Source organism: Fusarium oxysporum, chromosome IX (assembly GCF_013085055.1).
Source record: "Fusarium oxysporum Fo47 chromosome IX, complete sequence".
NCBI classification, from domain to species: Eukaryota; Fungi; Ascomycota; class Sordariomycetes; order Hypocreales; family Nectriaceae; genus Fusarium; species Fusarium oxysporum.
This window is the reverse complement of record NC_072848.1, coordinates 2,422,970-2,442,109: the sequence shown is the minus strand read 5'-3', so window position 1 is coordinate 2,442,109 and position 19,140 is coordinate 2,422,970. Positions and strand designations below refer to the sequence as shown.

At 48.2% G+C, this 19,140-nt stretch overlaps 11 protein-coding genes across 11 annotated transcripts; 9 read left to right on the top strand and 2 right to left on the bottom strand.

The window, feature by feature from the left end:
* Positions 1–603: 603 nt before the first annotated feature.
* Positions 604–1,452, top strand: FOBCDRAFT_206594 (uncharacterized protein; the record flags this gene model as incomplete). Its single annotated transcript, XM_059609175.1, has 3 exons — positions 604–633; positions 689–749; positions 884–1,452. 3 exons carry the CDS (start codon positions 604–606, stop codon positions 1,450–1,452), a joined length of 660 nt encoding a protein of 219 aa, XP_059467862.1.
* Positions 1,453–2,111: 659 nt separating this feature from the next.
* FOBCDRAFT_253118 (concanavalin A-like lectin/glucanase domain-containing protein) lies at positions 2,112–3,166 on the top strand. The gene is made up of 2 exons (XM_031190464.3): positions 2,112–3,001; positions 3,051–3,166. Exons 1-2 carry the CDS (start codon positions 2,225–2,227, stop codon positions 3,132–3,134), a joined length of 861 nt encoding a protein of 286 aa, XP_031034449.2. The 5' UTR covers positions 2,112–2,224; the 3' UTR covers positions 3,135–3,166.
* A 110-nt stretch (positions 3,167–3,276) lies between these two features.
* Positions 3,277–4,719, bottom strand: FOBCDRAFT_253117 (uncharacterized protein; the record flags this gene model as incomplete). Its single annotated transcript, XM_031190463.3, has 2 exons — positions 3,277–3,798; positions 3,850–4,719. The coding sequence occupies 2 exons, from the start codon at positions 4,717–4,719 to the stop codon at positions 3,358–3,360; spliced, it is 1,311 nt and encodes a 436-aa protein (XP_031034448.2). The 3' UTR covers positions 3,277–3,357.
* Positions 4,720–6,521: 1,802 nt separating this feature from the next.
* On the top strand, positions 6,522–7,514 carry FOBCDRAFT_243696 (uncharacterized protein; the record flags this gene model as incomplete). The annotated part of the gene is made up of 1 exon (XM_031190462.2): positions 6,522–7,514. One exon carries the CDS (start codon positions 6,522–6,524, stop codon positions 7,512–7,514), a length of 993 nt encoding a protein of 330 aa, XP_031034447.2.
* Positions 7,515–8,057: 543 nt separating this feature from the next.
* FOBCDRAFT_53435 (uncharacterized protein) lies at positions 8,058–9,173 on the top strand. Its single transcript, XM_031190461.3, has 2 exons — positions 8,058–8,316; positions 8,366–9,173. Exons 1-2 carry the CDS (start codon positions 8,089–8,091, stop codon positions 9,086–9,088), a joined length of 951 nt encoding a protein of 316 aa, XP_031034446.3. The 5' UTR covers positions 8,058–8,088; the 3' UTR covers positions 9,089–9,173.
* A 337-nt stretch (positions 9,174–9,510) lies between these two features.
* Positions 9,511–11,181, top strand: FOBCDRAFT_231803 (uncharacterized protein). Its single transcript, XM_059609874.1, has one exon. It carries the CDS (start codon positions 9,858–9,860, stop codon positions 10,980–10,982), a length of 1,125 nt encoding a protein of 374 aa, XP_059467861.1. The 5' UTR covers positions 9,511–9,857; the 3' UTR covers positions 10,983–11,181.
* On the bottom strand, positions 11,175–13,350 carry FOBCDRAFT_323144 (uncharacterized protein; the record flags this gene model as incomplete). The annotated part of the gene is made up of 5 exons (XM_054706899.2): positions 11,175–11,296; positions 11,349–11,801; positions 11,858–12,578; positions 12,655–13,198; positions 13,251–13,350. 5 exons carry the CDS (start codon positions 13,348–13,350, stop codon positions 11,213–11,215), a joined length of 1,902 nt encoding a protein of 633 aa, XP_054562874.1. The 3' UTR covers positions 11,175–11,212.
* Positions 13,351–13,610: 260 nt separating this feature from the next.
* On the top strand, positions 13,611–14,637 carry FOBCDRAFT_206587 (uncharacterized protein; the record flags this gene model as incomplete). Its single annotated transcript, XM_031190458.3, has 3 exons — positions 13,611–13,895; positions 13,951–14,212; positions 14,288–14,637. 3 exons carry the CDS (start codon positions 13,611–13,613, stop codon positions 14,635–14,637), a joined length of 897 nt encoding a protein of 298 aa, XP_031034443.3.
* A 428-nt stretch (positions 14,638–15,065) lies between these two features.
* On the top strand, positions 15,066–17,264 carry FOBCDRAFT_189996 (uncharacterized protein; the record flags this gene model as incomplete). Its single annotated transcript, XM_059608681.1, has 4 exons — positions 15,066–15,227; positions 15,414–15,965; positions 16,017–16,493; positions 16,551–17,264. 4 exons carry the CDS (start codon positions 15,066–15,068, stop codon positions 17,229–17,231), a joined length of 1,872 nt encoding a protein of 623 aa, XP_059467860.1. The 3' UTR covers positions 17,232–17,264.
* Positions 17,265–17,427: 163 nt separating this feature from the next.
* On the top strand, positions 17,428–18,270 carry FOBCDRAFT_231801 (uncharacterized protein). Its single transcript, XM_059609873.1, has one exon. The coding sequence runs from the start codon at positions 17,492–17,494 to the stop codon at positions 17,948–17,950; it is 459 nt and encodes a 152-aa protein (XP_059467859.1). The 5' UTR covers positions 17,428–17,491; the 3' UTR covers positions 17,951–18,270.
* A 225-nt stretch (positions 18,271–18,495) lies between these two features.
* On the top strand, positions 18,496–19,089 carry FOBCDRAFT_264322 (uncharacterized protein; the record flags this gene model as incomplete). Its single annotated transcript, XM_031190455.3, has 1 exon — positions 18,496–19,089. Exon 1 carries the CDS (start codon positions 18,685–18,687, stop codon positions 19,087–19,089), a length of 405 nt encoding a protein of 134 aa, XP_031034440.2. The 5' UTR covers positions 18,496–18,684.
* Positions 19,090–19,140: the final 51 nt, after the last annotated feature.

Below are 19,140 nucleotides of genomic sequence, written 5' to 3'. Positions count from 1 at the left end.
TCTCGTAAGCTTAACCCCTCCCATCGGCATCGGCAGTTGTAAGACCAGGGGGTAATCACTAATGAAGTATCCTGCATGTCTAGACTGTCTGACATCTCGCCAGGCATTTTCTTGCCCCGTTTTTGCAACGTAGTCGCCTAAGCTGGGAATGGCTCACTCGCTCTTTGACCAGTCACAAGTGCACAGTGACTACAGCTCATGGGGGCTTGGTCGCTGAGCCGCATGATTAGATTGCAGCTAAAAAACATATCTATCTAGCACGGAAACCCGACTGGTGGCTCTTTCAAAATGCATCCCTGCCAGCGCTTCAGAACGGCTGCCGGCAGGACATTTTCTCCTTCCCTACTGTTCACCAGACTTTCAGAGTCATCCACCATTGTCAGCTTCTACCAAGGCAACAGCTTTCTCTTTCTACATCCAACGCAAATACGACATCGCATGGTTTATTCACAGTCCGTTATTCACAGTCCGTTGTTCACAGTCGTTACAATGAGGAACTGGATATTAGTTGCGTCTATAAATATAAGTAAGGGCAACTCTCTCATCTCCCCAACACCCTCTGTCTACTTACCATCTTGGGCTAGTCATTTTCGCCCTTACAATATGCGTTCTGTCAGGAGGCCGAACGGTAACGTACCCGCAATACAGCCTCGTCAACTGGCCACGCAGAACAATCGCGCTTGTTTAGGGAGAAGAGTGCGAACATCTTGCCGAACACCTACCGGATAAGTACCAATTCGGACTTTCTGGTAAGCGAATACTCCATGCATCACGAATCCGGTCGATCCTCATTTACCGTCTTCATCATTCAGTCGCTAATTCAAGTTTCAAGGTCTATGTAGAATCACGAAGGAGAAAAAGTCCTGTGTGAAACGTGTCCCAGGATCGCTCAACCTTACAGAAGCTGTTCTCCAAGATATCGAACAATACGAGCCCAGTACTCCCGGGGAAGAGTGCACTCTACAGAAGTGCAAAGATGTCATCAACAAACAAGTTGACCACCAGTCAGCCCAAAGTCTCGGCAGATTCCTGTTCTGGTTTCTCATCTGCTCCGTCATTACCAACATCGCATCTTTCTACGTCATGCATAAAACTTGTTCAATATTCCACCTTTTTACTACGCTAATTCTCGGCTTGGACACTATGTTCCTCTTCGCAAGTCTCGCCTTGTGCTTTGTGGCGATGAGCTACGAAGCTGGCCCGTACTTGAAAGAGGTTGAACTATCAGAATTTTCAGACATGGAAATGATCGGTCCTGCCTTTTGGGCATTGCTCTCGATTCTGATCGGGCGCCTGATTTCGAATCCGCCGTTGCTCTTGGGTGTAATCCCGTTGGTGGTTCCTATGGCCGTCATCTCTTATTTCCTTGTACACATGAAGGGCTTCTTCACTATTGTCAGCACTACTGTTGTGGAGGATCTAACGAGAATGGCGCCACCTGAAGGGATGTGATGGAGGCACGTAATGCTATGTGCGTGTTCGGGGCGACGACTCTTGCCGACAAGGAGAAACGCAACACAACCTTTATTTGAATGCTTTACAAGATGTATAGATTAGAGTATCCCACGTTCAGGATTCTGTTAATACCACCAAGGTTATCTTAAAGTTGATGGCACATCTCAAAGCCCCATCCCTTCACCCTCAAACCTCTCTCAAAAACCCAGACTTCCATCCAATTCCTCAGTCATTCCCATGAGCCCAATAGAGTAGCGCGTTCCTTGCATGGGCAGCAGCGCTTATCCAGATTCATTAACCTTTTTTTTGCCCTGGAATCAGGGACCAAAGCTTAATTCCACAATAGCCCAGGGTCATCAAGCCACAATTCCATAAAATTCCAATATTTTAATCAAAGAAACGAGACTATTGAAGATGGTGGCGTTGAGAAATGCGCTGCGTTTGGCTTAGCCTCACTGTTCCGGGTTAGCCCACGTTGGATCTAAGGATTGAAACCGGCCTTAGACATGTTCCAGACACCAAGCTATTGTTATCAGAACGGCGTCTAGAATTCTAGACCGATATGGCATTCGTAAGCTGAAAAGAGATGGGAAATCTATATATTCAAGGGGATTTCCCTGAAAATGATGGTGTTCACGGTATCTCATTCTCACCAACTTCGTGACGACTCTCCTTAAAGTGCGCTTTGCACTATCTTCCCTTTCCCTTCTACGCGGCAACACCGCAGCATTCCTTTCCTTGTCTCCCCCTTATCTTTACAATTCTCACCATGTTCTCTCCTTGGATCCTCACCATCTTCACATGTCTGTTCGCCATCGCAGTGGCAGTCCAACCACCCGCCTACAGCGGCTACACGCGCGTCTGGCATCAAGGCTTCGAAGGCCAAGCCAACACATTCCCCAGCACAACCACATGGCACATCATCGAGCGCGTAAAGAACTACAACAATGAAGTCCAAGCCTACGTGAGAAGCACAAGTGTTCTTCGAAAGTCTGGCAAGAACACCTTGCAGCTGATTCCCCAGTTCTCAGATTCAACGCGGAAATGGACGTCTGCTCGTATTGAGAGCAAGTATACTCTGACGCCCAAGCTTGGAAAGATCACTAGAGTTGAAGCGAGTTTGCGTCTGGGTGGCAACTCGGCGAGGAGTAAGCAGGGAATCTGGCCGGCTTTTTGGCTCCTGGGTGATGCGATCCGAAAAGGTGTTGAGTGGCCTGCTTGCGGAGAGGTTGATATCATGGAGAATGTCAACGGGCAAAAAATTGGCTATGGCGCTGTTCACTGTGACCAAGCTCCTGGCGGGATCTGCAATGAGCCTAATGGCATTGCGTCCAATGTTCAGCTTCCTGATAGCAACTATCACGTTTGGCGGGTCCAGTTTGATCGACGAAGCAGCAATCTGAGGTCTCAGTCTATTACCTGGTATCTCGACGGAAGGGTCTTTCATCGTGTTACGGGCGCTCAAGTCGGCAATGCTAAGGTTTGGAAGAGTCTTTGCCATAGTCCTATGTTTGTCATCTTCAACGTTGCCGTTGGGGGAGATTGGGTAAGTCGAAGAATCCGAAGAAGAGAGAGGTTGACTAACAAGATTATAGCCTGGCGTTCCCAACACCAACACCAAAGATGGAATTGGAAACCATATGGAAGTTGAATATGTCGCCCATTATGTTTCGAGCTAGTTGGACATTTATCATTTAGATCTCGTTTATCTTCAGATACCAATAATGAACTTTGGCGTTATGAACATTCGTGTCTTGATATGAGGATACTTCAACATCAGTGGATGCGCCAAAGCATCAAGTGGCGTCAGTATCACAAAGCCCTGCCTTTAATATCTTCCCCGTGGTGAGTACGTAATGTGGCATTAAGCTAGATATACGACACAACTCCCGTGGCGCGTTACTATTCCCCCACGACACTCAACTTCGGCGTCCCCGGCCCTGAACTGCTCCTCTTTCTCAACTTCCCCCTCTCCGCTCTTGGCGTCGCATCAGCACCAGGTTGCGACACCGACCGTCCTCCACTCTTACCAAACAGGCTTCCCAATCTGCTATGTCTCTTCTCCCTCTCTTTATCCGCCACCGCAGGACTTCCTGCCGTGTTTCCCATGTTGAAGGGCGGGTCGTCGTATTGAGCATCAGGAATTGGCGGCCTGTCGGGGGAAGGACCGGAGCCTTCTGGTCGTGTTAGACGGTATTCATTTGGGTGGTAGAATGTGCGGTTGTCGATCTCGTAGCGGCCTGCGTCGATGGCTGCTTGGTTCTTCTCAATTGCTTGGGGAGTGCCGCCGAAGTGTTTGTCGACGCTGGAGTTTAGTGTTCCGCGAAGAGTTTCGCCGGCGCCCTGTAGAGTTCGTCAGTATGGATTGAGATGGCTCAATTGAAGGGCACTTACATGGATACCAGCGGCAGCGGACTTCAAATTCGCAAATGTCGATTTGTTAGCAGGCCGGGAATAATTCACAGTAGGTTTATCCCCAGGCGGAGGCGGGGGCGGAACAGCGCCCTGGCCAACTTGTAAAGGCGCTGGAACGAATTCCGCTGAGCGTCTGACATTTCGTTCAGGAATTGCAGGTGAATTGTTATCTGAGCTGGAAATCTGAGAGGGAATTGGATCGCGGGGCGGAATTAGGCGTCGGCCTGGAGTCTCTAAACTCTTGCGACGTGCTGTTGGGGTAATTGGGGATGGCTCAACAGGTGTAGGCGTTATGTGTTGTACGGGTTCGGGCTGTGTTACAGGTGGTGGATGCGGGGGAGATGGTGTGACGTCTTGGTTGCTGACGGTGGGTAACTCCATGACAGGATGAGGCTCCTCAATTGTTTCGGTTGTGCCATTGGAGTTTGTGACGGTCGTGGTAGTAGTCGTAGTCGTCGTTGTAGTTGTAATTGTCTGTCCCGTATTAGGATTGGTCACCGTTTCTCTTTTGATCGTCGGACTGGTGTAAGAGTCTGGCCCTGAATTCGGGTTGAGGTTTGGGGTAGGCGTCGCATTGTTTGGTGTCTTCCCTGGACTCAATCCACTGTTACTCTTTGTGTTGCTCAGATCGCCCTCTGTTGTCAATGAGTTATTGGGTTCACTGCTTCCGTATGTCGAATCGCCTGAAGTCTCTGCTGTTTCTGGGATCTGAAGTTCTTGACTTTTGCGCTTGTCTTTGTCCTTCTCCTTCTCCTTCTCCTTATCCTTGTCTTTTGAGGAGCTAAAGATCTTCCATTTTGAACGCTTCTCTTTGTCTTTGCCAAAGGGGTGATCGTCTTGTATCGACATTGTGAAGATGAACAACTGTAGTTGTGAACAATTACTGAAGGTTTGACAGAATTGAATTGAGTGAAACGGCGAGACAACAGTTCAAATGTCAATCAGGCTTATCGAAGGATGGACGTTGCAATATGACGAAGGGTGATGAGGTCATTTAACCTGGTCGCAACTTGGAAACCCTCAGCCACCGCTGATCACCTCTTGGGAGCTGCCACTAACGCGCAATGACTAATTCATGACTTAATATCACATTGATCTTGCTGCGAGACCCTGTGGCGTGAGCTTCCTGATGGTGAACCCAGCCACATATCCATCGTTTCTGGTGACGATTCTTTCATAAGTGGCGGTACAGTTTGCAGTAAGATCTTAACAGTCGAGAGGAGGTTTTGGGTGAGCAATTGTTAAGGTTATATCACTGCCTTTCAACGAAGTCATCGTCTTTCAAAACCAGTTTTGTCCAGAGGCCGCCCAATGCTAACGTTCATGCGATGATCGCCACAATCGATGCGACCGTGTAATTCAGGGACCACGGATCTCGCATATTATTCGTATTTTGACTTTCACAATTCTCCGTTCTGCCAAGACAGGCATTTTGAGTGCATCTACCCTACAACGAGTACTAGAGACTTGGCCAGGTCAAGACATCTTGCCAAGAACGCCTGATGATAGCTAGTTGCAAAGATAGACATTAGCCAGTTCGTCTGTAACTCCATTCCTTTCACCCCGTCTTTCTAGAAGCATTTCGTATTCACAGAGGCCCGTCCATCTCACAAGGTATGCTTATGATTGGACGACCAGTGCCGACAATGATCTACGTCGGCCGAGCCAATGATGTATCTCTCGACGACGACTGCCGATCAACTGAAAGTCGTGGCGGAATAGTGTTGAATCTCATTCTAAATTTGATCCATGAATATAGAACGGATTCCTCAAATGGCTGGTTCTTCCAAATGTCCGTTCAGGTGACCGTGCTCGCTCGAGGAGGGCTAGGCAGCTTGCAGTGTCAGATTGATATTACTCCCAGCAAATTCTTCCTCATAATGCAATCCAATAGTCAATTTGAAGTCTCTCTGAATATGTAATCGCTAGTCGAGAACAACCTATAGCAACAACCTGTGAGTTACGTCTTTTCTGGCCAGGAAAAGACATTCAGGGGTTTGACAAACAACACTTATTCTCTGATTTTCCTTCATGTATAAAAAGCTAAAGTAATAGATTTTGGTTTGAGAAATCCCAAGTTATACAAACATTGCGTTGTTTCTTCTGTAATCACAAAGAGTAATAGTGTTCATAAGCAATATGACATCTCCCGATTCCCGAATACCATTCTCCTAAAGCAACCTGACATGCCCAAAGAGCTTCTGTTCCTCATTATTACTAAGCCATTAACCAATTCAAGCTATTATGACACTGCCAAATCTGTTACGTTGACAGGAGTAATGCGCGACCTAGCTGCAGATATCAGAGGCTGCACCTCCACTGTTCTTGAACAAACAAGTCGAACACCACAGTAACCACTGGCAATGTGGCCGCATCGCGTCTGGCACTGGCAGAACAGAGGAAAATCTGTAGAACAGCCTCTAGATCTTCCTGAGAATCTTTAGGAATTCCAGTGTATTAATTTCCATCTCTTCTCCAGTAACTTGGACTTCTTCCTTTCCTCATCACAACAATCAACCATCACATCCTTCACCCAACCCCCATCAACACTACTCTTGACCACCACAACCTTTCATCTTCCCTCTTCAAAGAAGCTGCCATCTGAAAACCACTCAACCAAACTTTCATCCCACTTGACATCATACTACAACATGTTCCCTCTGTACACCAAGTCTTGGGCTCCGGCTCATAAGGAGATCATCGATATCGGTGGATCTACTCTTGATGACACTTTTGACTCTCAGCTCCCAAGCGCCTTCAAGGGAGTTGGCCACTTCCCAAAGGAAGTTGCATACACTACTGGTATGCACCATTGGTGCGAAATTGCCGACAATTCCTATCAAACAACCGACGAGCTTGACATTATCAAGTCTACTGCTTCCGACGTTGTTAACGACATGCCAGCTACCGGTGCTGTCATCATCGACCTTGGAGCCGCTAACTCCCGAAAGTTCGTTCCCTATGTTCAGGCTTTCATCGAGCAGGGCAAACCTTGCATCTATGTCGCCCTTGATCTCTGCAAAGAATCTCTTACCAACCATGTCAACAAGTCGGCTGCCAACTTCCCGCAGATTACCTGCATTGGGTTGTGGGGGAACTTTATCCAGGGCGATAAGTACTTCGCTACTCTCCCCAACCCCCGTATCTTCTTGTCACTCGGATCCATTTTCTTCAACGCCCCAGACCAGATGTGTGTTGATCGATGCATTGAGTTCTCTAAGCATCTCTCTGGATCTCCCTACTCCAAATTGATCGTCGGTCAAGATGGTCCTTCCGGCACTGAGGCCTCGTCCACCCATGCCGCCTACCAGACTAAGGCGTACGATGCATTCTTCACTTCTTACCTTCAAGGCATTCAGACCCACGCCGATATTGACGCCAACCCCACAATCGCCTGGACCTACGAGTCAAAGCTTGACAACTCCATGCACTACTTTGAAGTAGTGGCTCAGCACGACATGGTTTGTCACCACTACGACGATTTCCTCGTGAAGAAAGGCACCGTCTATACCATGTTTCCCTCCTGGAAGCGAGGCGAGTCTGAGATCCACGAGATCACTAAGGCCCAGGGTCTCAACATCAAGACTGTCGGCAAGGCCCCCAACTCTGGCATGCGCCAGTACCTGATCCAGCCTCATATCTAAGCGGTATGGACAAACAACACACCCCATCTTTCCTTTGTTTTCGGTAACGGCTTTTGGTCGGAGTCTAGGCTAGACATGAAGAAGTCACAAGACAACTGCACAAGCACGGCACGAGGAGTTTAGGATTTTGGACTTGGACATGGGTAGATGTTTTGACTCTTAGGTTCGGAACTTCTTGACTGCTCGATAAGTACACGGATGGACAGCTAGATCTTAAACCCAGGTCCCCCCCTGAATAGACACACGAGATTCAGGCATATTGATTCCCAACTTGCAATTGTGAAATACCCCACTGGTGGAAGCTCTAACATGACACATGTTTTAGAAAGATGTGGCAATATTGTTGACCTCTATGGATGTTCAGTTGCTGCGCGCTCGCTCGCTATCAGCAAGTACAAGATTGTTATTTTCATAATCTCCGGCTCGAATGTTGTGTTTTATCCAGCTCCCATCTTGAACGACGTCGCCAGATGACGTAATCATCTGGTGGAGCCAAAAACGATGCCATTTCTTGAACCTGTAACTTCATCCTTTGACTTTTCCGTCAACAGCAAACCTTGCGATCTAGCCAATCATGTCAAAGCGAAACCTTCTTCTATGCTTCGACGCATTCGGGACACTAATTAGGCCCGTTCGACCAGTTGCGCAGCAATACGCTGACGTTGCTCGCCAATGCGGTTTCACCAACTTCAACGACGATGAGCTACAAGCCGCCTTCAAATCGTCCTTTAAACAAGAGTCCAAGAAGAATCCAAATTATGGAAAGGAGACGGGGTTAGGGGCGACGAATTGGTGGACCAATGTTCGTATATGAGATCTTTGCGGGACAGAATAATGCTAATATCACTCAGGTTATCCACAACACATTCACATCTCTGGCAAAAGATGACAAACCTCTGCCGAAGGATCTAGCTCCGAGACTATTGCATCGCTTCTCCTCGAAAGAGGGCTATTGTACTGAAACAGGTCTTGTTGAGGCATTCAAGAAGTTGAAGCAAAGCCCGCCTCCACATTTTGACAACGTCGTCATTGGTGTCATCACCAACTCCGATGATCGGATTCCCAGTATTCTCTCATCTTTAGGTCTTGCCGTGAGCCCATTGAGATATGGAACCGACACAGACATCGCCAAGCTCAAGGACAAGTCTTACGACATCGACTTTCATTGCATTTCTTATGACGTTGGCGTTGAGAAACCAGACAAGCGCATTTTCAACGCTGCAGAGCACATGCTCGCTCAGGTCATCAGCGCTCGCAGTAGCAAGAGCCTGACTCAAGCTGAAGGGGAAACAAGTAACTGGCAGAAGGTATATGTTGGTGATGATTACTCGAAAGACGTTCTTGGGTCAGCCAATGTAGGCTGGAATCCGGTGCTCCTTGACCCGAAGGACGAATGTGACAACGGCGAAGACTTCGGCCATTTGCGGTCATCTCCAGATAAAAGTCTTGAGGGGAAGATTTTCAAGATCGAGGATAATCCAGGGGCGACATTGGATGGAGCGTTTGAAAAACACAAGGTGGCGACTGTTCATTCAATTCGGAACCTCCTTTCCTGGTTCTCGGCATCAAGTTAGACTTGGGCTGCGACAAGAATTTTGGTATTGTTGCACGGGATAACGACTCAAGAAAACGCCATAGATTGTTTTGGTGAGATCCGCCACCTATCATTCAGAAGTTTTTTCTTGGCTCGTCAATTCCACTCAGTTACTCAATTAGGCTCGCCGAAATGAATCATCCTTCGTCATCCCAAAACGGAACGCTCCAGATCTGATATTGTGGATCTCCAATCTACCATTGAACTGCGAAATATTTATAACTGAACTTTGTTCCTGTGGCTTCCCTCATACATGCGTTCAGTCCAATTTGTGATACCGTCCAAAGTCAATCATGGCCGCCATCAACATATCAGTTGTCGAATCTCACCGCCTTAGCATTGCCGCCTCACACGAACAAGCTATTCCTTTATCTCTCCTCGACAGCACAACCGCCAATTTCTCCAATGCTAGCGCCATATGGCTCTTTCAAAAACCCACTCGCGATAACTTCAATTTGGCCTACCACCTACGTGAATCTCTGGCTCGGACTCTTTGGTTCTATCCGCAATGGGGCGGCCATCTGAAGGCTGTCAAATCAACAGATGGCACTGTTCCGCCAGAAGCAAAGTCGTTTCCGCCTCATGCTCGACGGTTCGGACGTCTCTATGCGCATTATGGAACCGATAATGATCCTGGCGTGGAATTTGTTCATGCCAAATGCGATGCTACACTTGAGTCTTTATATCCCGCAGATAGGATATCTGAGCAACATTTCTGGAAGTGCGACTCCAGTGTCTTTCAGAAGTTCATGGCGCCGGTCACGATTGCTCAGCCACTGAAGGATGTCGTGGAGGACGATAATGGGCAATTGTTTCCTCTTCTCGCCATTCAAATCACCGAATTATCTTGCGGCGGCTTTGCCCTTGCTCTCAATGGAGCGCATCCTCTCGCAGACGCTACGACTCTTCTCGCCTTTCTCAAACACTGGGCGCAAGAAAGTCGCAAAGGTTTTGGAAAGGCTCTGCCTAGCTCAACACCACTCTTCAACCCTCCTCTCATCGACAACCAAGCGGGTGAAGACATAGATGCCGACGAACCAAATCTGGATATCATACAGCGAGCGAGAAGTTTACCAATGCATAGATTTGACTGGTGGCATCCAGACTCAACGCCCCCTTGGCCGTTCAAGATCCCCTCACCTTTTGACGAACAGGACCTTGAGCCCGTCGGCAAACCAATGCCATGGGCCGAGTGGAATGTTGCCAAGCCTGTTTCAAACTACGTTGTTCACCTGAGTCAAACGCAGGTGATACGTCTTTGGAAAAGGGCGAACGAGAACTCGTTACAGAAGCAAAGTCAACACGATGCAATTCTATCTCACATTTGGTCCTGCATCGCTCGCGCTCGTGGCCTCCAAAACGACACAGATCCAATTCATTGCGATCTAGTCTACGGCGTCCGCTCGTCCTTTCAACTCGAAAAAGACTTCCTGGGATCACCAGTCGTGATGATGAACATTGAACTCCCAGCCTCAGAAGTTACCAACCCATCCAGCATAAGTGCAGTGGCAACTCAAGTCCGCAACACACTCAAGACGATCTCTGACCCCTCCAACATGACCGCACATCTGCACAGCCTAGCTTTTGAAAAGTCTCCTCAACGAATATGGCAAGCATTCTTGGGTAGGCGGCATATCTTGGTGACGACCTGGGCGCGAGCAGGAATATATGATATTGACTTTGGGGTTGGATCTGCGTGTCGTTATGCTGAGGGTGTCGTTCCGGAAATGGATGGAAATGTGTTGATAAAAGAAGCACCTGGTCCTCCGGCGAAGTATTGGACTGACAATGGGGTTGATGTCTCTATCCACATCAGGACAGAAGATATGCAGCGGCTTATCAGGGATCCGCTCCTGTTTCCCGTCGATGCTTGAACTCAGAAAGCTTTTATACTCAGACTGTAGCTTCAGACTCGCAGCTACTATAGTAGAAGATCAATGTATGGACTTCGCAATCGAGGCTCGCAAGATCAACGAAGCACAGGCCCCATGGCCGTAAAACCGGGGTCCGTTTCCTGACATTATCAGCACACGAAGTATCATCTAAAACAATTGAGACTTACCATGGTTGCCCAAAATCCAACCACTGTATGTTCTTCAGCATTCTAAGCTAGTGATGACATAGGGGCCTTATTCTCGATACCCGTTCCCCCGGTAAATGCTGCAGTTCGACCCCTGTTCGTCTTTATCTAGATATGATTGTCAGTTTCTGTTCGTCGGACCAACGAAGCGCCTTCTCACCTCGAATCCTACGAGTGCGTGAGTCCAAAGCGTACTGAAACTCTCGATACGCTCTCCGCCTGGGCCATCGATAAGGAAACTCTGTACATAAATGCGGTTGGTGTCGTATTCTGTACTGTATCGTCCACCTGCGCGTCTGTAACCGAGTTCACTTTGGCTCTTGTCTATTGAGGCCATGTTCACATATTCGATCTTGAGTACATCCTTTGAATGGACACGATGCTTGACGATGATCCTGCGGAGCTTGCTTGGATCACCATTGGGGGAAAGCGCAAAACAGGCTGGTAGATCTTGTTCGACTGACGAACTGGGCCTGAAAGGGTTGTTTATAGTGGCGTCAAGTCCTGGGAAAAGCAAGTCGGGGGTTGGTATCTCGGGGTACCATAGTGTAGACATCGTTGGTTCCCAGAATGGTGGGTCTCGGTTGATAGCTATGATTACTAGCTTCGCGGCCTGCATTTCAAGGTCATTCGGGGGATCTTCCCAACAAGGGGGTCCCAATAACTCACATCAAACCCGCCCATCAGATGGGTAACAGTGTCTTCTTCTGCGTAACCTTGTACCCTTCGCTTGGGTATATTCTCGTACTCCCCAGCCCAATAAGATTGAGTGCTATCACCAAAAAGTATGCAGATGCCCCTCACTCCGTGCTGATCAAAAGCAACATCAAAGCCCTTGATCTGAATACTTCTTACCTGTTGGGCTAGGAGCTCCTCTTGTCTGGGGTGTTGAAAGCCAATAGTAAAGTCTTTACTGTTACCATTACTGAATCTCAGTCCGGATACGTAGCGTCGCTCAAAGATGTCAATTGTCGATACGTAGACAGCAGATGTGTTGGTGGGCAACACCAGCATGCGAGTATAGAAGAATCTGCATCCTCTCTGGAACAGTTTCCCGGGAGGACTGAGTGTCCTACTGACATTGGTCCAGCTCTTTTGATCAAGTAGCTCAGCTGGCATTGCATCTGGCTCGAACATGGACTGGACGCGGTGTCCATCGCAGGTAGTTTGCCGCATACTTTGGAGAAGCTTATACATGGGAGAAGAGAAATCCCAAACGTGGCGTCTCAGTTGAAGAGCGTTTCGAGTCTTTCTATCAGACTTCAAGGCGTTTGTTGCTCTGTATATGGATTCCCAGTTTCCACCAGTATGCAAATTCTCTTCCGAGTCGAAACCTGTTCTTCCAAAACCGACTGGGCAGTACGAGATTGGTGAAAGCTCGTGAGGATCGCTTCATGAGAGTGACCTCTGAGAGGGTCAAATGATTAGCAAGTTCTAAAAGAATATCTGCGGGCAATCTGAGAAACGGGTCACAAACTGTGAACCGGTGAAGCTTTGGCAACGGTTCGGATTCCGTAAAGTTGTTGAATGTATTTGATGCGAGTTTGTCGAAGATCTGCGTTAGCTCAACGATGCTGTATGGATTGGCATTCGGGTCGCGACGGTATGACCAGGTTAGAAAGTTCTCCTCGCCTGGAGCGACGTGAAGTCGATGACAGGCTTGTCCTCTATAATCATGGCCCCAGTTGAGCATTCCCAGTTGCTTAGGAGCTGAGTGGCAGAGATTCAATATGGATTGGAGATCTTTCTGGTCGACAGTGCCGAAAGTGTTCAAGATCTTCCAACATGCGGCATGGAAAGGATAGCCCCAAGCTTCGGGTGGCATGCCAGGGGGTAGCGGACCTCTAAAAGGGTTTTCACAGTCGTAAGGCATGAGAATCACCCTGATACTCCTCCCGTCGTTGAATCTGTAATCTGCAGGGTCAACAACGATGGAGTGGTGTCGGCTAGCCCTAAATCCATCGGTTGAGAGATAGGCACGAGCATTTGCCTCTCTATCAAAAGTGTAAACTTTGAATAGTCAGTTACTGCATCTCCGTTCATGGACACGACTTTTGCTCACCAACGTAAAATTGATCCAGCCAGAGCGACCTGCTCCGGTTCGATGGTGTGAGGGCGATGTAAATCCCACAGAGACAACAGTAGGGATCTATTTCTTCCATTGTGGAAGGAGTTTGGTTTTGTTCGAACCCGCTGCATAAGAGTAGGAAATTGATGGAGGTTGCGAGAGCAAGGTTGACACAGCCGAGCCGAACCACTTGTTGTTGGTCGAGGTTGAAAAAGAACGAACCCCCACCCGCTCTAGGGGGCTGAGTAACCTGTGCGTAGGTACTATGCCGTACTGATAATCAGATGTTCTGCATAAACAGCCCTTACCTTCATATGAACAGCATCATAAGACATCCATCCCTTCCTATGTAAAATGGCCATTCCAGAATATGTTCCGCTCGATCAACTCGAAGGAGTTCACTTTGAGTTACTATCAAGAGCAGTGCGCAATGTTCTCGACACTGGCATCGCACTCATCACCTACGCCCAGATTATTGACGGCCTGCCTGTCACTGAGGTCGCTTGGGACCAGTACTCCAGCAAATACGACCCAAGCCATCCCATCAACAGTCACAAAGAGCTTTGCCCAGGGGCACTTGAGAAGGCCAAAGTCTTCCGCACCAACTTCGCCATGGCTGATGTGAAGATTGATCTGGAGGTATCGAACCCTCAGGGTCCCTTAATCCCTCGTTGCGCCTTCTAATCTTTTACAGAAACTGAATCGGTATCAAGAGACGAAGCCCCCTTCTCGATCCTTTTATCTACGTCTTATTGAGGTGACTGTGTGCGCCCTCCATCAAATCGGTGTTCGCCTATCACAGCAAGAGAACTTCCATGATCCTGCTGCAACCGCCGGCCATGATGTTGAGTCTACCACCAACTGGGAGCGACTTCTTGATCACCTTTGCCGCGTTACCCCTTGGCCGACAATGTTTATTGCAACTCAATTCACAGCTCATAACCGGTATCCGAATGGTATCGATGACATTGTTGGATACTAGGCAGAAAACCGCATTCTTGGCGGAGTAGCACTCTTTGATCATTCACAAGCATGGACCGGTGACAACGAACCAAATGTGTACTTTCAGTGTACCCGCGAAAGAGTCACCTTCCGCGTATGTCAGCTCATCGATGCTCAACAGTCAGCCTTGATATCATTTCTTTTAGCGGATACCGAAGACGCCATTGCCAAGTGTCCGCTCCCCATCTTACCAACCTCTGAAAATAGGGTTCGGATAGACCCAGGAGATGCTATTCCAGTTAAGGTTTGCAAAGACATTTGGGAAAGAAAGCATCCCCCAAGACGGCGGAGGGCGCCGCGGCTGGAACGTCCTAAGACAACTTTAGACTATCCAGAGTTAGATATTGATGCAGAGGTTGAGCGCCTGAACAAAATGTAAAGCGTTGATGATACACAAACTGCGTAGGCTCAAGATCTTGTTTTGAACACATTAACGACTGCATTCTTTCATCAAGCTTCAGACGATGATTCACAGACAATATAGCTACAGAAAATAACACAGTTTTCAAAAACCATAAACAGCGATATTTGTTCCCTTTTTGTCGAATTGTAACTAGTAAACCGGTATAGAAATACAATAAATTCTCTTAAAAAAAGGAAATGAAGCAACGAGTTGAAGTACACTGCCAGGACGGGAGATACCGATTCGCTGTCAGATTTCTGGTCTCGTGGTTGGTTGTTCTACGTCACCACCTCAGCTTATGTCTTAGCTCTCCTCACTTCAGCACTCAAAATGTCTTTTCTCCTCGGAGCCGTTCGGACTCAATCTCCTCCACAATGAATTTGTGACATTCGCTCTGAAATACCATGGTTCTTTCTCCGGGGGCAACGGAGGCTGGACCAGAAGGCGATTTCGTTCTTTCATCAAACATGTCCGGCGAGAATCAACTTCAAAACCCAGTATGTGTCGATGCGAGTCTCTGTCGACCCTGCCGCTTCCCTATCAAGGGAGGCAAAGACAAGATAATTGTCTGTAAGTTCAAGACATCGAGTGGTGTCTCTGGGCTTGGCTGACCAACTGTAGTGACTCCAGATGATCAGGTATCATCCCCGTTCAATATCTACTACGAGAAATGCTATGCGTCTCTTTGCATCGACAGGTCTCTCAACATTTCCTTCCGGCACTGCGTCTATCCATATTGCACCCATAACAAGGGACTCGCCATCGCCTTCCATGCAGAATGCATTGAGATCGCCGCTCCTTTTGGAACTCCTCTCCACGAGTACCGCCTCGTCACCGAGCACTCTTATCGTCATGTCTCGTTGAACCATGAAAGACGGAGAGGTCGTATTCGGGAATTGATAGAGGGGGCCCTGTGCAAAACATATGGCAAGCTGTCGCCAGAACTTTGGCATATCGTGTCCGACGACGACGAGTTGATCAGACTTTACACCATAGCGGAGCTTTCTCTGCAGCATCGCAAGACTGAGTGGTCTGCTGATCCGTCGCTACCAGTGCTGATCACAGCCGTCAGAATGGATGGTGTGCAGTATGTCGGTTCACTCACAAACTCTTCCAGCATTGTGGGCCGCCAAGCTACGACATTGATACCTTCATCCGATTTTTCGAACCTCTACGTTGCAAGCGATCACCTCGGCATCAGGCGAATCACTTCAAACCCGAACGAATTCAGCTTAGACGCAATGCATCCGGCCTATTGGCAAACAGTATCAGCAAACAGCCAAACGCTTACTTTCCATGGGGATGTAAGTCCTCGAGACCATTTAGTGCACCAGAAGCTAACTACGTATGCGCAGGGCCTCAAGCTTCGAGAACTGTTAACTCCTTCCATTTACCCTCAGGTCCTTTGGCCTCATCCAGCAACACCGTCTGAACTCGACTCGATGACATTCTACTATGCTGGTTGGGGCGAAGGAGATCTTGAGGCCAGGTTAAGAACACTGACTTTCAATGAGCCTGGTACAACTGGATATTCCGTCTGTTGGGCCAATGACGAGATGGTCTCACTTCATGTCCATCGCAACGTGGGACATCCCGGCACTGACGCTTCACTATTGGATGAGCACTCTGAGTATGAAGACCGAGGTCTCCTAAAGTGGACCTACTACCCAATTCAAGAAGATGAGTTCATTCAAGAGGTCTGGCTACGAGGGTCCGAGAAATATGATACGACCCGACCCCTCCCATCTCAAGGTGAAGGCGGTTTGCGATATCATCTATCGACACTTTGGGGATTGCAGAAATACAAGAGACGCAGTGACATAGCTCTTGCGGTAGGGCATCCTCCCGCTGTTGATCATTGACGAGCCGCTCAGCTAACAATACCTAAGCTTGTTACGAGCAAAGGTCGAAAGACTGTTGCCGGGGGGTTCCCAGACCATCATGGACAATACACGCCATATTCGAACCATCGTCACTGGAACCTGGTAGCAAGAATATCCGCGAACGCTCCACTTCGAGTCTTCTTCTCTCCCTCAGACCATGGAATTTCCCTGATAGTTGCACCAAGATTACTAGACAATCATACCGGAGCCTCTCCGCCGAGGCAAACACCACTAGGTGCCATGCCACGCTTCAACCCCCTTCACACTTTGCACTACTCTTCTTCCTCCCTGGAGAATGTCACAGAAGTTATTGTGTGTAAGAGCAAGAATGAGAAGGACATAGGCGTGATTCGACACTTTGACTTGGAGAACAGCCGTATGGTTGAAAGTCCCTACAAGAAGGTTGCCGGGCTATTGCTTCGGTACGCTGATGGCAGTGAGGCTAGCGTTGGGTGCTTTCGGTTTGACTGGGCCGAGACGCCGCTTACAACAGACGATGCTAGAGGACTATTTGTTGGGACAAGGCCGGGGAAGATCGTGCAGATACCTCCACATGTAGCTGCCGTAAGTACCGCACCTCCAGAGGCTGAGGGAGAATTTACTTGGATGGAGATGTCCTGGACTGGAGTACTTGAGTGGTGGTTTAACCCTGATAGCTTGGACACTAGCATCACGCATATCCATTAAGCAGGTGAAATCCACGGCATAAGAAGAGCTTAAACAACAGAAAGACATTTCTTAATCATTATCGCCTCTTGAGTAAGAGACTTACATGGGTATGCTTCGAATTCTGATTGTCAGCTGACATAAGACGCGATGCACAATCTAGTCTCGCTTCTCTGCTGACGCTACCCCACAGGTTACGATTTGCTTCCTATAAATTCTCTCTTCAAAACCATTCTTTTGTCTCATCTTGCCAGGAATAATATACCGCGAAAGTAACTACCATGTCTGAACTCAACGTCAATAATTTCTACCGCATCTGGTTCACTTGGGTTGACCCACTGACCGTCCTCCCTACCGTCTACGCTCTCATCTTCACCCCCGAATTCATTCTCGATGGCCTCATTCCACTGAGCATGTCTGCGTACAATCCAGACCAGGCCTTCTTATTCCACCAGCTCGCTGCACTATACGCGTTTGTCGCCATCATGCTGGCAGTCCTTCTCAGAGTTAGCTCCGATATCAAAGTATGGAGAGTCGTCATTGGCGGCGTGCTTCTCATAGACATTGCGATCTTGTTGAGTGTCTTTGTCAGCATGAAGCAACAGGGACGTTCTGAGTTTTCTATGTTCAGATGGCAAGACTGGGGGAACTATCTGTTCACTGGATGGGTTGCTGTTGTAAGGGCTTTGTTCTTGGCTGGGGTTGGAGTTGGTGGTGTAAACAAGGGAAAGATGGCTTGAATGCTGACGATGAGATGGGTTTCTTATGGCATTGCTAGTTTGAGTCATGGCATTGGATGTCTTGATGGTTTAGACGAATGTCAGATTGTTGTTTGGATGATCAAGAGTAGGGTTCTGCGAACAAACAGGAGCATACAACCAGGGACCTAGGCGCCATATTCTTGGGTGCATCTATAGAATGGGTGAGGGCTTCTTCGACCTTTTCCTTTATGTTCTGAATTCGAGCCTACGAATTGTCTGGAACACCATGGTCCATGAGAGCACCTTTCACATTCTATTGTTGTTGGATATTGTATGCAGTAATCGATCATTTGCACAAATATCATTGATTTTGTCTCCTTATGTGACCGCTAATACCACTATCATCTAGATGCACCATGTTCGTTGTAGATATGGCCATTCACATATCATCAGTGAATGTGTGATACATAGAAGAGAGTCTCTGATTGAATCCAAAGACCTGTGCCAGTGCCAACTCAAGAGTGAAGCTGCAGAACAGTAACGCAACAGGAGACCACTTCCACTCTTTTTTCATCATATATATTGCACCTTTTCGTTTCGTCCCCTTCAAGTCTTTTTTTCCCCCTTACCAACACTCACATTGAGATTTCCATCAACTGCTATCACACAACCTGTCAACATCACTGCATACTCACCTTCAGCCTTCAGCATTTACACGAGCATCTTCATCCCGATTCACCTTTCCCGTCATCCACTTTACTTCAACCGCAATCATGGTCCTTGAGATGCCCAACCGTAACCGCAACCGCAACCGCGACCGCGACCGTAGTGACAGTCGTAATCGCAGCGACAGTCTTGACCGTGATAATAACCGTCGCGGCCGCGACACCTACGAGCACACCATCAACCCGACTCTGATCTTCGGTCTAGATCGCCTCCGTGATGGCCTCGAGCTTGTCTACGGCCGCAACGCCTTCACTGTCGTCGGTGACATTATGCAGTTTACCGTCCGGGTCCATCTTCCCATGCCTGAGAACTTGGTCGCGCGCCTTCAGGATGAGGGCTTTCTCCGTCGCGAGCCAGTCGAAGTTCTCCCTAAGACTGTGAAGGATCAAATCAAGGCAAACGGTTGGTACCAGATGCGGCCTTATGATCAGGAGGAGCCTTATTATGGGTAAGTTGTTGGGGGTGAGTGTTGATAACGTCTAAGGACTCGTCTTTGGCTGGAC